Source organism: Heteronotia binoei, chromosome 10 (assembly GCF_032191835.1).
Source record: "Heteronotia binoei isolate CCM8104 ecotype False Entrance Well chromosome 10, APGP_CSIRO_Hbin_v1, whole genome shotgun sequence".
Taxonomy (NCBI): Eukaryota; Metazoa; Chordata; class Lepidosauria; order Squamata; family Gekkonidae; genus Heteronotia; species Heteronotia binoei.
Window position 1 is genome coordinate 57,374,564 of NC_083232.1, and position 14,275 is coordinate 57,388,838.

At 40.4% G+C, this 14,275-nt stretch overlaps 1 protein-coding gene across 6 annotated transcripts in view; it reads left to right on the top strand.

Annotated features, from left to right (window-relative positions):
* TAX1BP1 (Tax1 binding protein 1) overlaps positions 1–14,275 on the top strand; it is a 47,129-nt gene that overhangs the window by 8,381 nt on the left and 24,473 nt on the right. For all 6 annotated transcript variants that reach the window (XM_060248694.1, XM_060248699.1, XM_060248696.1 and 3 more), the window contains exons 2-5: positions 782–965; positions 5,497–5,599; positions 8,278–8,465; positions 8,961–9,119. In XM_060248694.1, the coding sequence (XP_060104677.1) occupies positions 789–965; positions 5,497–5,599; positions 8,278–8,465; positions 8,961–9,119 (627 nt within the window). In that variant the 5' untranslated portion in view covers positions 782–788. The remainder of the gene's footprint in view (positions 1–781; positions 966–5,496; positions 5,600–8,277; positions 8,466–8,960; positions 9,120–14,275) is intronic.

The window sequence follows — 14,275 nt, forward strand, 5'->3', positions numbered from 1 at the left end:
ACACTAAACTCAACTTAGAGGGAACACTGGTTGGTATGCATCTCTCACTTCCATCTCATGATCCCACACTTTAGTGTCATAAAAAAGCTGATGTAGAATAGGCTGAATGATAGTGGGTCAGGTTCAACAGTTCCCTTCTCCTAAATGGGAGCCTTCATTTGCCAGAGCAAGGGTCCTCACTTAGCATAAGGGAGTTGTTGGAGCCAGTAGGTTGCTTCATAGCTGAATAGGGATATGAATCCAGGCATTTCCATTATGATGCTGTGTCTACTGTACAGGGCTTGGTCTGCTACATCACCTGATGCTTCAGAATACAGCAAGGGGAAAGTGTGGGGATGATACCTGTTACATACAATGCCAAAAAGTTGTTTTAAACACATGATTAAATAAAGAGCTAGGGGTGCATTGAAGACCCACTACATATATGGATTGACATTCGCCGCCTTACATAAGCTGAAAGTAGCATAGCATAATTCAGTAGAAGTCCAGTGGTACCGTAACAACTTGTTTTGAAATGGGCTTACAGTTGTACATTCAATGCAGAGTTGTTGAGCTTTATCAGTATCATTTTGGCTTTATTTATGCTTCCTGGGTTTCTTGTATTGTATCTCAGAATGGTAGCATTGGAAATTTGTTTGCTGCAAATCCAACTGATAGGAGACTGCTAGTTCAATTTAGATGAAGAACTAAAACTGAAATGAGGGGAACTCCACTGATGAGCTGTTTTCCTTTTTCTACTTTTTCGAGTTTACACTAACAGGACTTTAATATTATCTTACAGATAAATAATGTCATCTTTTCAAGAAGTTCCGTCGTCAAGCAGTGCCCTGCAGGCGTCAAATTTTGCACACGTAATTTTTCAAAATGTAGAAAAAAGTTATCTTCCTAATGTGCACCTTGAATGCCATTACACTCTGACTCCATATATACGCCCCCATCAAAAAGACTGGGTTGGTATTTTCAAGGTAAGCAACTTTGTTGCATGTTCCAATGTAAATCCTATTGTTTTCTGCTTGTTTTAAATTAAAAGTTGAAGGTGCTCCCCTGTGAGATAGTATAGAGTGGGTGGAAATGTTCATCTCCTTTAGAGCCAGTTTGGTGTACTGGTTAAATGTGCAGACTCTTATCTGGGAGAACAGGGTTTGATTCCCCACTCTTTCACTTGCAGCTGCTGGAATGGTCTTGGGTTAGCCATAGCTATTGCAGGAGTTGTCCTTGAAGGGCAGCTGCTGTGAGAGCCCTCTCAGCCCCACCTACCTCACAGGGTGTTTGTTGTGGGGGGAGATGATATAGGAGATTGTAAGCCTCTTTGAGTCTCTGATTCAGAGAGAAGGGCGGGGTATAAATCTGCAGTCTTCTTTATGAACAAAGATAGTAATATGGCCATTTTACTTTATTTAATGTACCCACATTTCTGTTTTTTTAAAAAAATAGTAAATAACACACTAAAGGGGTTAAGTCACATTCTAAAGCAGTCTGTAACATATTCACCCCTTCTCTATGTCCAGGCTCTTTGGGTCATTAGCTAGTCTGCAAGGAAATTCCTTTCCAACACTTTCATTTGAAACAAAACTCATCTGCCCATCCTTCAAAAAAAAATGTAAGAGCCTGCTGTGTTGAAGGTCTATCTAGTCCAGCATCCTGTTTCCCATGGGACCAACCAGATACCCCTGAAGGCCTCAAGAAGTGTATGGAGGCTAAAGTTTTCCCATCCTCCCTCTCCATTTCACTCCTATTCCATTTACTGGTCATAAGTAACTGCCACTAGATCCAGCCTTTGGGAACTTGTTTAATCCCCTTTTAAAACAATATAAACTAGCAGCTATTTCTGTATCTAAAATGATCTTTCATGGTATAAAATACTGAACCAGACATTCTGTTTTCAGTTGAACACTCCAGTGTGCCAGGGTAACTGAAGAACTTAACTGGTGAAAGGGAACATGGTCCTGAATCAGGAGTAGCTAGTGTGATAGAATGGAAGTGGCTTCTGTAGCTGTAGAATGGGGAGGAGGGCACTGGGTCTTAGTAAATATGGCTGTTTTTGGTTTCAAATTGATTGTGTTGGAGGGACACATTAGAGCGTAACAAATTTTCATTTTGAAAGTGTAGCAGCCATTATTTCTGTAACAAAAATAAATCCTTAAAAGAAAAGAGAATAATGGAAGATGGTCACTATATGAAAATAACTTTCTCATAATTTAACTTGTCTTTGACCAGGTATCCTTTCATAATACTTTCCCATTATACTATGTCCTAACTGCTTTCCAAAGTAATCATTTTGTATTATTTTAATCATGTGGTTTTGACAAAGTCTTGAAAGTCATCTTCTTTGGATTTAAAGCAAGCTGTGGTCCTTGGGTGGTGGTTCCTGAGGAGATCTTACGTATTTCTCCAGAGCAGATTTACCATATACTATTAAATGCCTTAAAATGATCCAGTATAAGCTTATCTACTTTATTTGTGACATTTACTTTCATATCAGCCCCCCGCCATTTGTATAAATCTTTCTGCTATTCTATTGTTTTCTGTTTCTTTTGAAGATTTCTTGTCTTTTTTGCACTTTTACTATTCCTTCATATCTGCTGGTTCTTAATGGTCTGCTCTGTAAAAGTTTTGTGCATGTGTTCTCATTCTAATTTGTTCCTTGATCCTCCAGGCATATAGCCATGGGCTAGTGTTTTGTTTTCATTTAAAAGGGATCTGACATTTAACTATTTAAGAGAAGCTGGTTTATATCATAAAGAAGCTTTGTACTCAAGCATAATTTTTAAAATCTTTGGGATAAGGAATTTGTAGCTCTTCCTTTATCAGACCAGCCCCCCCCTCCCAAATATCTTTAGTTAGGATGTAAGGAACATGGATTCCAGTTTCCTTAATGACTCTTTTACATAACCTCTTTAATACAATATGCACTGTTTTGTGAGACTCTCTGTCTGTCAGATCCCTAAATTTGAGGTAGTATTGGAGCAATAAGGGCAAGATTATTATTATTATAGAGGAAGTTGATTGTTTGCCTGTTTTGCTCTGGAATCAGTGAGATATGTATGAATGTTGCACAAGATTTGTAAGATTCAACAGGATCAGTGTCAGAAAGAAGAATGGCAAGGGCAAGGCATTACAAACAACTCTAAGCCTCTCTAGAGGCTTAATATTAGCCTTGGCACAGCAGTATTTGTCTGCCCTGCTGAGCTCTGCAGGTGCAGCAGTTTGATCCAGTTAGGCTAATGGAATATTGTACTAAAATGCCTTGCCTCTTGATTTGTAACTACTTCCTGCCACTTGCTGTGCTTGAACATTGGGTACTGATGAAGTAGACTTTAGTTCACAAAAGCTTATACTAGAATAGGTTAGTTCTTAAGGTGCTGCTTTATTTTTAGTGGCAGCTGTTTAGTTTACCAGTGGACTTCAGGCCAGTCAAGCTCATAAGAGTCAATGTAGTATAGTAGTGTGGTGCAGAGGTTAAGAGTGATGGACTCAAATCTGGGGAACCAGGTTTGATTTCCCACTCCTCCACATGAAGCCTGCTGGGTGACCTTGAGTCAGTCACAGTTCTCTCAGAGCTGTCTCAGCCTTACTTACATCACAAGATGTCTGTTTCAGGGAGAGCAAGGGAAGGTGATTGTAAGTCGCTCTGAGACTCCAAGTAGTGAAAGGCAGGGTATAAAAACCAGTTAACGGTGGACTAGACTCTGAAGATGTGGGCTCAAATGCCCATTCTGCCATAGAACTCATTTAATGCCCTATTGCATTCAAGCTGATTTACCTCATAGGATTGGTAGAATAAAGTGAGGGTGGGGGGAGTACATTTGAAGCTGAACCCCTTGGAGGAAGGATGCAATAAAAATGTAAGTCCATCAAATGCAATAATAAAAAATAATATAACAAAGTTTGAGTCTAGTAGAACCTTTAGGACCAAAATGTTTTATTCGAGATGTAAGCTTTCATGTGCATGCATACTTCTTCAGATACAATGACAGAAAACCTCAACCAATACATATATTGGGGGGGGGGCTAGTTGCCATGAAGGGCTCTAACCCGCTCCACCCATATGTAATGGTTGAAGTTTCAGTATAAGGCAGGTTTATGTGTTCAGCTATCACCTGTAAAGCCCTTTATGGCCTAGGACCCACACATCCAAAGGAATGAATCTCCCAGTATGCCCCACTGTGATAGCTGCTTTCTGAGGAAAGTCTACTGAGGATTCCACCCCAAAAATGGGTAGGATCAGCAGCTGCCTGTACCTGAGTGGTTTCTGTTTCGGCTCCCATGTTGCAGAATGGCCTGCCTGAGGAGGTCAGAAGGGCTCCCACACTTCTGTCATTCCCCAGAAAGTATGGAAGGGAGTTGTTCAGGCAGGCATTTTTATGAAGAAAACAGGACTGGAATTGTTGAAGACACTGCTTTAATACAGGGCTCAGGGGCCCTGGCAGGATAGCCCAGGCAAGTCTGATCTCATCAAATCTTGGAAGTTAAGCAAGGTTGACTGTGGTTAGTATTTGGATGGGAGACTGTCCTTGAAATACCCAGTCATGAGGCAGGGGCAGGCTTATTCAGCCACCTCCCAGAATAACCTTCAGGTCCCCAGCAGGGGTCAGTCATTAGAGGTCAACATAACTTCCAGGTGCATGTACACACACACACAAAATACAAAAAACGGGGGGGGGAGGGGGATAAGGACTGTAGTACATGACACTGTTTATTGCATGTATGCTTTGTTTTTGCTGCTTTTTCTTCTAATTTCTGTAATCTTGTTTTTGCATTTCTTGTTATACTGTTTCTATTACATTGCTACATTTTGTAATTTGCTGTGAGTCTCAGAGAAAGATGGACTATAAATGAAGTAAATTATAAAATTGAACATGGGACCTTCGGCATGAAAACTGTGCTACCACTTTTACAGCATCTCCTCATGTAAATTCTTTGAGGAATTTGTATCTGGTGCTTTTGGGGGTAAGATAGGAATGTAAGCATTAAAGGTGTATTAATAGGAGGAAGTGGGTAATAACCAAAACCTGTTCTGGGGGATATGATGATTAATTGTCTTATTCTCATTGGAACAGTTGGTGCAAACAAAAACTTGGTGGATGAACAGCTATTACTGCTTGCAGCAATTCTTTTGCAATCAGAGAGACTTGTAGGGAAAGCTTTTTAAACATATTAACCCATAAATTGAGTGCTCTCCATATTATTTCAGTAAGGTTATTTAAGACGCACTGCACCAAAAGTAAAGCTTGTATTTTTAAACACATGCTTTTCTTTTGGTGCAGTGTGACTCGTGGCCAGACAGTTTTAGCCTAATGCAGGTGCTAGTACACTGCCAGCGATAAATTAGAGAACAACTGTATGTTTGAGGCACTTAAATTAATTTTCATAAACATGTATGGCAATGGGTAATAGGGCATTTAACCTGTGGTTATCTGGTGTATTATTATATTTTACTATTTACAAAAAGGTGTTCTTAGTTCTGACTTAAAAGTTTTCTACTTTTAACACTAGGTTGGCTGGAGTACTGCACGTGATTATTATACATTTGTTTGGTCGCCTATGCCTGAAAATTATGTAGAAGGATCTACGGTTAACTGTGTTCTGTCTTTTCAAGGTAAGTAGATTGCTTATCTAATGTTGGTTATTAGCTACTTATTTTTAAGACTTCAAAAATATCTAGCTTAGTTATAAACTATTGAAATGTGTAGGAGGCGTGAACTGTGCTAGACTGCTGCAAGGAAGGGTGGATGTAGAAAGGTGGCTTGGTGCAGTTGAGCAGGATACAGGAGTGGAAGGAGGAGGAGCTGTGCCTGGTGGCTGGAGCCATCTGATTCCCAGCTGGAGGTGGAGTCTAGCCCTCCTGCTCCCTCAGGCCTCAGTTGTGTGTGGGGGGAGGGGTTGTGCTCACCTCTTCCACCTGTCAGGCTGCTCCCTGCTGGCCCTCTCTCTGTACAGGCTTGAGACAGGAGCAGCCCTAACCATCGCTTCCTTAACCTGAGGCTGAGAGGGTTTAAATAGGCCCTCATAATGTTTACATGCTCCATCCCTTGTTGCTTGACCCAGTTGACCGTTAGAGGCTTCTTCAGCTTCCTCCAGCTGCCTCCTCATCCCCTTTCAGTTAATCAGCACCCTGATTTGGTCTCTGCCCCCTGACTGGATAGGGCTCTTGTTGCCTATTCATACTGGCCAGCTGGGCTATAGAGGTGTAATTGACAAAGCTGATCCTTCCAACCAGACCTCCATTAGCCTGCTGAGTCTTGGGAAAGGTACCACTTTCCAGTTGCTGTGGAGTCATGTCCCAGCCACTCTGGGATGGTCCGTTGGGTCCTGAGGCAGCTCACTTTGGGGGCCGTCATCACCATGGTAAGTGGAGATATTGACTGGAATGGGGGAGAGCGTCCTGCCCATTCTTGGACATATAGTTTCCCCCAAGTTATGAATGCTGCTTTTTTAAAATTCCAATTTACGATCACACAACAGCTTTGGTTGAATATTCTGAATAGCTTACTAGCTTAGTTCAACTTGTTGAGATGTACTCACTGAGGCTCTGAGCACAACTGATATCTGCACACACACACGTGTGGAGCTTGGGTATTCAAGGGTGACTCCTTTTGTACAACAGCTTGCTGATTTCTCTTCTTACTAGCTATTCTTTATGGTGATAACAATTACCAGAGGATAGTTTTATGTTTTCAGGCAATATTCTAATTTTGCTATAAGGAAAAGACAGTGGCCAGCATATTCCCTTTGAATGTCAGTTTCTGGTGTGCAGAGGGAAGCCTGGATCATTAAGAATTGCTTATTGATTGAAGTGGCTGTTGCTGTGTTGAGGATGGAGAAGATGCTCTGAGAGCCATGGTTAAGGTGCTGAAACTGCTATGTAGGGCATTCTCAGACTATGGTGTGCTCATCTATTTTATTGGAAGAAATGCTTCGAAGGTCATAGAGCAGCTGCTGGTAGAGCAGAAGTGTTGCAGGATATTGGTAAGTTATTGCAAAAGCAGTGCATGATGTTGGATTTTGAAGTTTTTGGCCATCTGTGTGAGATACATAAACACCTGAAGCAGTGTTATACTAAACCAGGCCCTTAGTCCATCAAAGTCAGTACTGCCCACTCAGACTAGTGGTGGCTCTCCAGAGTCTGAGGTCTGTCACATCATCTACTGCCAGATCCATTAACCCAGGGGTATCAAATTTATGGCCTGCAGGCTGGAACCAACCCGCCCAGGGCTTTAATCTGGCCTGTGGCTCTCTTCCCCACCTCCCCACCCCGTCCTTTGCCTGTCCTCATTCTTCTGAGCTCAAGCTTGAGCTGCCGCTGAGTGCAGGGAGCTGAGGGTGGGCTGTCAAACTTCCCAGCTCATCTTTGTCGGCTTCTCCTCTGGCTGGAAGCTCCTGTGGGCTCCACTGAAATACATTGTAGCACAAAAAAAGTTCCAAAGAAAATGTAGAATGGGTTTTGTATTCCCAAAGTATCTGGGCCAGGGGTGGCCAAACTGCGGCTCTTTCACACATATTGTGTGGCTTCTGGAAGTCAAGAAGGAACTTAATTCAAGCTTACTGTCAAGTAAACATGCTTAGCATTGGGACCTCAGTCAGCCTCTGAGGTAGGTAGATGATTATTTCCACTGTGTATGAAGCGGGGAAGGAAGGGGTAAATAGGCAGGCTTGCAAGCTCTTCTCCACCACAGAGGTTGCCCAGAGACCTAGAGCAGGGAAAGAAAGCTCAAGAGCGCCACTGGAACGCAGGACAGAATTAAAGAGGACAGCACAGGGTTCTCCCTTAATTTCACAGTTCTTGTAGGAGCTGTATTTACTAACCTTGGTGTCATGGCAAAGAGAGATGCATAATGATGCAAATGGTGATCAGTGATTTATATGATACAAATGTGTTTCTCTCACTGGTGCCAAAAAATAATTCCCTAACCTTTCCCTATGCTGGTCTTATGGAGACTGTTATTCCCACCTTTTTAAAAAAAATAAGTCTCCTTCTAGCAAGGTCATGTTGTAAAGTCCATACATATGTATTTTATCTTTCTGGTAAAGAAAGTATTAAAATGCTATATATTGTGGTAAGTCTTTAACAGTATAAATGATGTGTAATAACTCATTCCTTTTCATTGAGCCTTGTCTTTTGGAAGATATTGGACAATAAAACTCTGTGATGCATTTGCACCATGTTTATATTGCTTAATTCAAATACATTTTAGTCTAAGTTACTATCACAATAAATTTTGTTTGTTGTGAATAATAAGTGTGCATTCTTTAAATGCTTATTTATTTATTTGTCAGGATACTATCTTCCAAATGATGATGGTGAATTTTACCAGTTCTGTTATGTGACGCATAAGGGTGAGATCCGTGGAGCAAGCACCCCTTTTCAATTTCGAACATCTTCTCCTGTTGAGGAACTGTTAACTATGGAAGATGAAGGGAATTCTGATATGTTGGTGGTGACTACAAAAGCTGGACTACTTGAGGTTTGATTTGGAAAACTAATATTTGTATATACCTAAACATACAAAATGTAGTGTATTATTTTTCTGCAAGATGTCATGTTTTTACATTGTATTTTTTCCTTGTCTCTGAAGGATTTTATGATCATTTGTTGAATGCCGGTTTTTAAAATTTGAAATATAGTAAGAAAAATTTACAAAGATTTCTATACTACATTTTATAATTACACTTATTAATCCATGGTAGAACAGCAACTTAGTCTGGAATTTCAGAGTAGAAGTAACGGTGAAAAAATAGAAGGGCAGGTATTTCAGGGGTGCTCTAGACTGATCCTGCATTGAGTAGGGGGTTGAACTAGATGACCTGTATGGCCCCTTCGAACTCTGTGATCCTGTCATCTTTGCTTTTTATTTTTGTGCATATGATTCAGCAAATGTGAAATAATTATGATTAATTTGTAGTGTTGTAATGACATTAAGATATAAATGACCAGGTAATGCTGGCTTTTGCATTTCTAGTTCAAAATTGAAAAGACTATGAAAGAAAAAGAAGAGCTGTTAAAGATAACTACGTCACTTGAAAAGGAAACTTTGCAACTCAGAGATCAAGTTGAAAGACTGGAGGAAGAACTTACCCGTGAGAAGGAAAGATGTGATCAATATGAAGCACAGCAAAAGGTTAGTCTGCTGTTGATAAAGGCTCTGAAAGTGTTAAGGTTTTGAAAGCTTAGTGCATATATTTCTAAAAACTTTGGGAGCATAGAATAGGGCATGACACCATCTTTTCATCAGCCAGTCAGTTCATAGTATGTCTTGTAGCAGTAGAACATAAGTATTTGAGGTTTTACGTAGATGCATATGTTTAGTTTTACATTGTCTTGTCCAGTTAATTTAAGCAAGACTTCAAGCTGTCTTCTAAAGGTAGCATCATTACAACAAGGCTAGTTAAATGGAAGTCAGAATATACTTTTTTACTGTAGCATTCTCTGGCTACTTGGTCTAGGTGCATTGTCCAGTCAATGTGTTGGTGCTTAAGGGACTTATTTGTTTGCACCCACGAGATAAGTACACTGTTCTGTTGGGGAACATGCATAACCAGTCCTTCCCTTCAGATCTGTGTGTACATGTGGTAAGTGCCATCAATTCAATTCCAACATATGGTGACTATCATTACCAGCCTTGTAAGGTCTAGCAATCTGATGGCCAAGGTATCCTTTACTAAGAAAGTCTATCTCACTTCAGTTTTTCCTAGCATTATTGTCTTTTCAGTGAGTCATCCGATAATGTGACCAAGTGTTCAATAGCCTCAGTTTAATCATTTTAGCTTCTAGGGAGAGTTCAGGCTTGGTTTGATCTAGAACCTGTTTTCTTGTCTTTTTAGACACAGGAATTGTAAAATTCTCCCCAGTACCACATTTCAAATGAATCAGATTTCTTCCTGTCAGCTTTCTTCATTGTCCAACTTCCACACCCAAACATTGTTATGGGGAACATAGTATGAATTACCTTGATATTGATTGCCAGTGATGCATTTTTACACTTAAGAACCTTCCGTAGCTCTTTCTTGGTTGGTCTCCCTTTTGGTTGATGATGGAGCCAAGGAGTAGAACATGCTTGTCAATTTTTTTATCATCAGTCTTAAAGTTGTATAATTTTCAGTAGCTATTACTTTTTGTCTTGGTGTTCCACTGTAATTGAGTTTTGGCAATTTCTGCTTTAACCTTTATCAATAGTTGTTTTTGTCTTCACTGAGTAAGTTGTTTTTTGTCTTCACATCATTTCCACCAGTAATGTGGTTTCATCTACATATCTCAAATAATTAACGTTCCTTCCACCAATTTTTCCTTCACCATCTAAATCTAACCCAGTTTTACTTATGATGTGTTCTTCATATAGATAGAAGAGCTAGAAAGATAAAATACATCCTTGTCAGACACCTTTGCCAACTGGAAACCATTTTTTTCTTCATATTCTGTCTTAACTAGGGTTGGGCATGAATTGGCTGATGAACTAAAGTTTGTCACAAGTTTTGGCCAGTTTGTGGCTCAAGAACTGAAAAACCACCACAAATTTCCACTAATTTTGGTGCAGTTTGTGGTGGTTCACAAAAAAAGGTGAGTGGTGGGAAGTTCCCTGCCACTCAGCTCTTTGGAAACCTCTGTTGTCTGTCCCATGACTTTTTGTGAGGAGCAGAAAGCAGAGGTTTAGACTTTAAATGGCTCACAAACCAATATGAACCACGATTTTCAGAACAACTTCCTGGTTCATATGGTTTTGTGGTTTGGTTTGTGGTTCAGCCACAGATCCCAAATTTAACCTCAGAAATGCAGTTTATGCCCATCCCTGGTCTTAACAGTTGCCTCTTGTCCAAAGTTCAGGTTGCATGACAAAACAATTGGATGTTGTAGCACATCCATTTCTTTTAAAACCTGCCATCAAATCTATACTAACCTCTATAAGAGGCAGGACAATGCTCCCTCTAAGCTGTGGAGTCTTGTAAACAAAAATTGTACTTCATGAGCTATTGGCATTAAAGTTGTGAGAGAGCAATTTGGCTACTGCATAAATTAGTTTGCTCTGGGACCATCCTTCCTGAACTAAGACAAAAATGTGTGAGCTAAAGGCTAAAAAATTGAGCTAGCTCATACTTGGAGGGAGCACTGGGCAAGATTTTCTTCTGCTAGTAGATGGCACAAATGATGCTGTCTGAAGATTTCTTCACAAGCTGTTGCTCACCTTTCTGCACTTTATTTGATAGCAGTAGTACCTTGCTGTACTATGAGCTCCGTAGTGCAGAGTGGTAAGCTGCAGTACTGCAGTCCAAGCTCTGCTTACAACCTGAGTTTGATCCTGGTGGAAGCTGGGTTCAGGTAGCCAACTCAAGGTTGACTCAGCCTTCCATCCTTCTGAGGTTGGTAAAATGAGTACCCAGCTTGCTGGGGATAAAATGTGGATGACTGGGGAAGGCCATGGCAAAGCACCCCATAAAAAGTCTGCCATGAAAACATCCTGATGTGACGTCACCCTGTAGGTTGGTAACAACTCAGTTCTTGCACAGGGGACTACCTTTACCTTTCTGCACTAGCTGATTTTATTATTCTTTGTTGTGATAGCAATTGTTCCCAGAGCAGGCAGACGGGTAGTCTCCTTCCCAAATGACAGCTCAGGGAAGTACAGATATCACCACGAATACCACAACAATGTGACAAAGCTTGCACAATGAAGTATTGCTAGCTACTGCTGAATACATACAAACTGCAGTGGGGGCACTTCCCTGGCCAGAAATGTGGTTTTGGGTGATTGTACGGAGATTATTAGCTGTCTCAGTCTGCATTTATAAAGGGGCCCTGATTCCTTTTTTTCAGACCAACACTTGACAAACACTTGAACTTCCTTTTGTGCCTGTGATCATAGGTCTAATTCTGTTATTTCATAGCCTACTCTCAGTGTGTTCAGTTTTAGCGCAAAGTTGTATTAAACGTATGTCTGATATACTTTGATATGGTAAGCTGCACAATGCAAGGCTGTTTTGAGAGCTTGTCATTTGTGTCCTTATGTAATAATTTGTCTCCCTCTCGTGACAACATAATATTAGTGTACTGTGTCAGACTGAAATGTTTCAGTGGTGACATTTTTTAATTCCCCTCATAAATACCTAACTTAAGTCTGCTGTAAATCTCTTTCTTTAGTATGTCTTTCCTAAGATTCTTTTAAACATTATTGTGCCCATTAATACAGATATAAAGTGGAGCATTAGTAGATTTGTTGATTTAATGCATTTTGTTTCTTTCAGTGAGTGTTTAAAATTAGTATGGTTTCTGGAGTCCTGCCCGTTGCTGTTCTAGTCTTGAGGAGCCATAAAAACAAGTGTATTAAGATGACTTCACTGCCACATCATTCATGCACAAAGAATATATGTTTGAGTTGCCTTCAGCTGCTTGTTTATTTATAGTTCCTGTGCCCAGGAAATGATATGGAAACTATTTTTAGGAATTATCCAGCAGTTAAAGAAGCATGATTTAGACCAGAGGTGTTGAACTCATTTGTTATAAGGGCCAGATCTAACAAAAATGTCATTTTGTCAGGCTGGGCCCTGTGTGCCATAAAATGTAACATGAGGTACTAGAGATATAAAGGTTATTCAGATGATTTCAGATGCTAAATGGCAATAGCAGGCATAATTGGATTGGTAGCAGGCATGGAGATACCGGCATTAGTAATGAGACAGGAAACCTAGATCTCAGTTTGGTACAGGATGATTCAGTCCAGGAGGATGCAAAGAATAAATGGAAATAAGCCTGAATATGTGAACAGTGATTCATGAAAGCACATACGCTACCACAAATTTTGTTGATCCTTAAGGTGCTACTGGACTCTTACTCTTTCTACTGCTATTAGACGCCGCAACGTTCAAAAACCAGTGGGAGGACATTTTAACTTTACAGGACATTCAGTTGCTGCCCTAAGAATAGCAGTTCTCTTACAAAGGAATTTCAGAGGAAGTTTAGAAAGAAAAACTGCTGAATTGCAATGAAGTTCAAGATAATGTATTCTTCTGAACTGAACTGAGACATAGGTTTCTTCTCTCAGTTTCAATGTCTGCTATTGTCATTTGGCAGCTGAAATCATTTCACTCTCCAAGATATGACAGATGGATTCACATTCTAGCTGTATCTGAAGAAGTGAGCAGTGACTCATGAAAGTTTATGCCTTGCCACAAATTTTGTTAGTCATTAGTGGTCTACTGGACTCTTGCTCCCTTTCACTAATAAAGAATGCAAGCTATGCTCTTGGGTTTCTCGCCCTCCCCCCCACATCTGTTAGAATTGCAAAGGGGGTGCCACAGGACTCCTCCCTCTCCCTCCCTATCCCTGGGGAGGTCTGAGTATGCTTGTGTCTGAGTAGCTACAGTATACATTGGATTGCATGTTTCCTAAACTATAAGCTTGTACAAGACAACATTTATTTGCATTTCTGAAAAATGCTTGTAAGAGCAGTATCTAAACTTGGGTTGCTTTGTTTTGAGAATTCCTGAATAAAAGCAGTGGTCAAAGGTAAGATGACACTTGAGTTGAGTTGCATTCATTTCTGTGTTTTGAGGTGTTTTGGAGTTTTCCTGTTTTTATTGCTAGTTATCACGTCACATCTATTTTAGAGTCCAATATTGCTAGTCATTGTTTCAGGGAAGTAAGCAAAGGCCCTAGATTTGCTGGTGGTGGTCCAACAAATTTGTAGCAGTTTGGTTCATATATTTCATCCCAAGAGGATGAGTAATTCTCTGTTCCGAATTCAGAGTCAAGAAAGGGAGGTTTTTAGCGTTTTGTGTTTGTTCCTTATAAACACTATAACAGTGGAAGCATTCCTTAAAACTGTTCCTCAGGATTAAGTGACAGAATTGTGGTCTTTCAATCATTGTAAGTGACCTTTTTTGCCATCAAGTCACAGCTGAGTTATGGAGCCCCCATAAGGTTTACAAGGCAAGAGACATTTAGAGGTGGTTTGCATTGCCTGCCTCTGAGTCATGATCCTGGTATTCCTTGTTCATCTCTCATCCATGTACTAGCCAGGGCTGACATTGCGTAGCTTCCAAGATATGACAGGGTCAGGCTAGCTTGGGCAATCCTGGTCAGGGCTCATAAATTAACAGCCTGGATTTAAGCAAATTATCATCCAGTTTCTTCTTTACACAGACACAAAGCATAATCCCTCTTCCTCATAAACAAGTGTATGATATACACATACTTGTAGACAATGAAAGTCTCCTCAAAGAAATCAAGCTTCCGATTGCTTTACTTAAGGATCAGTAATAACTCATATGTGGTTGCCTTTCAGTC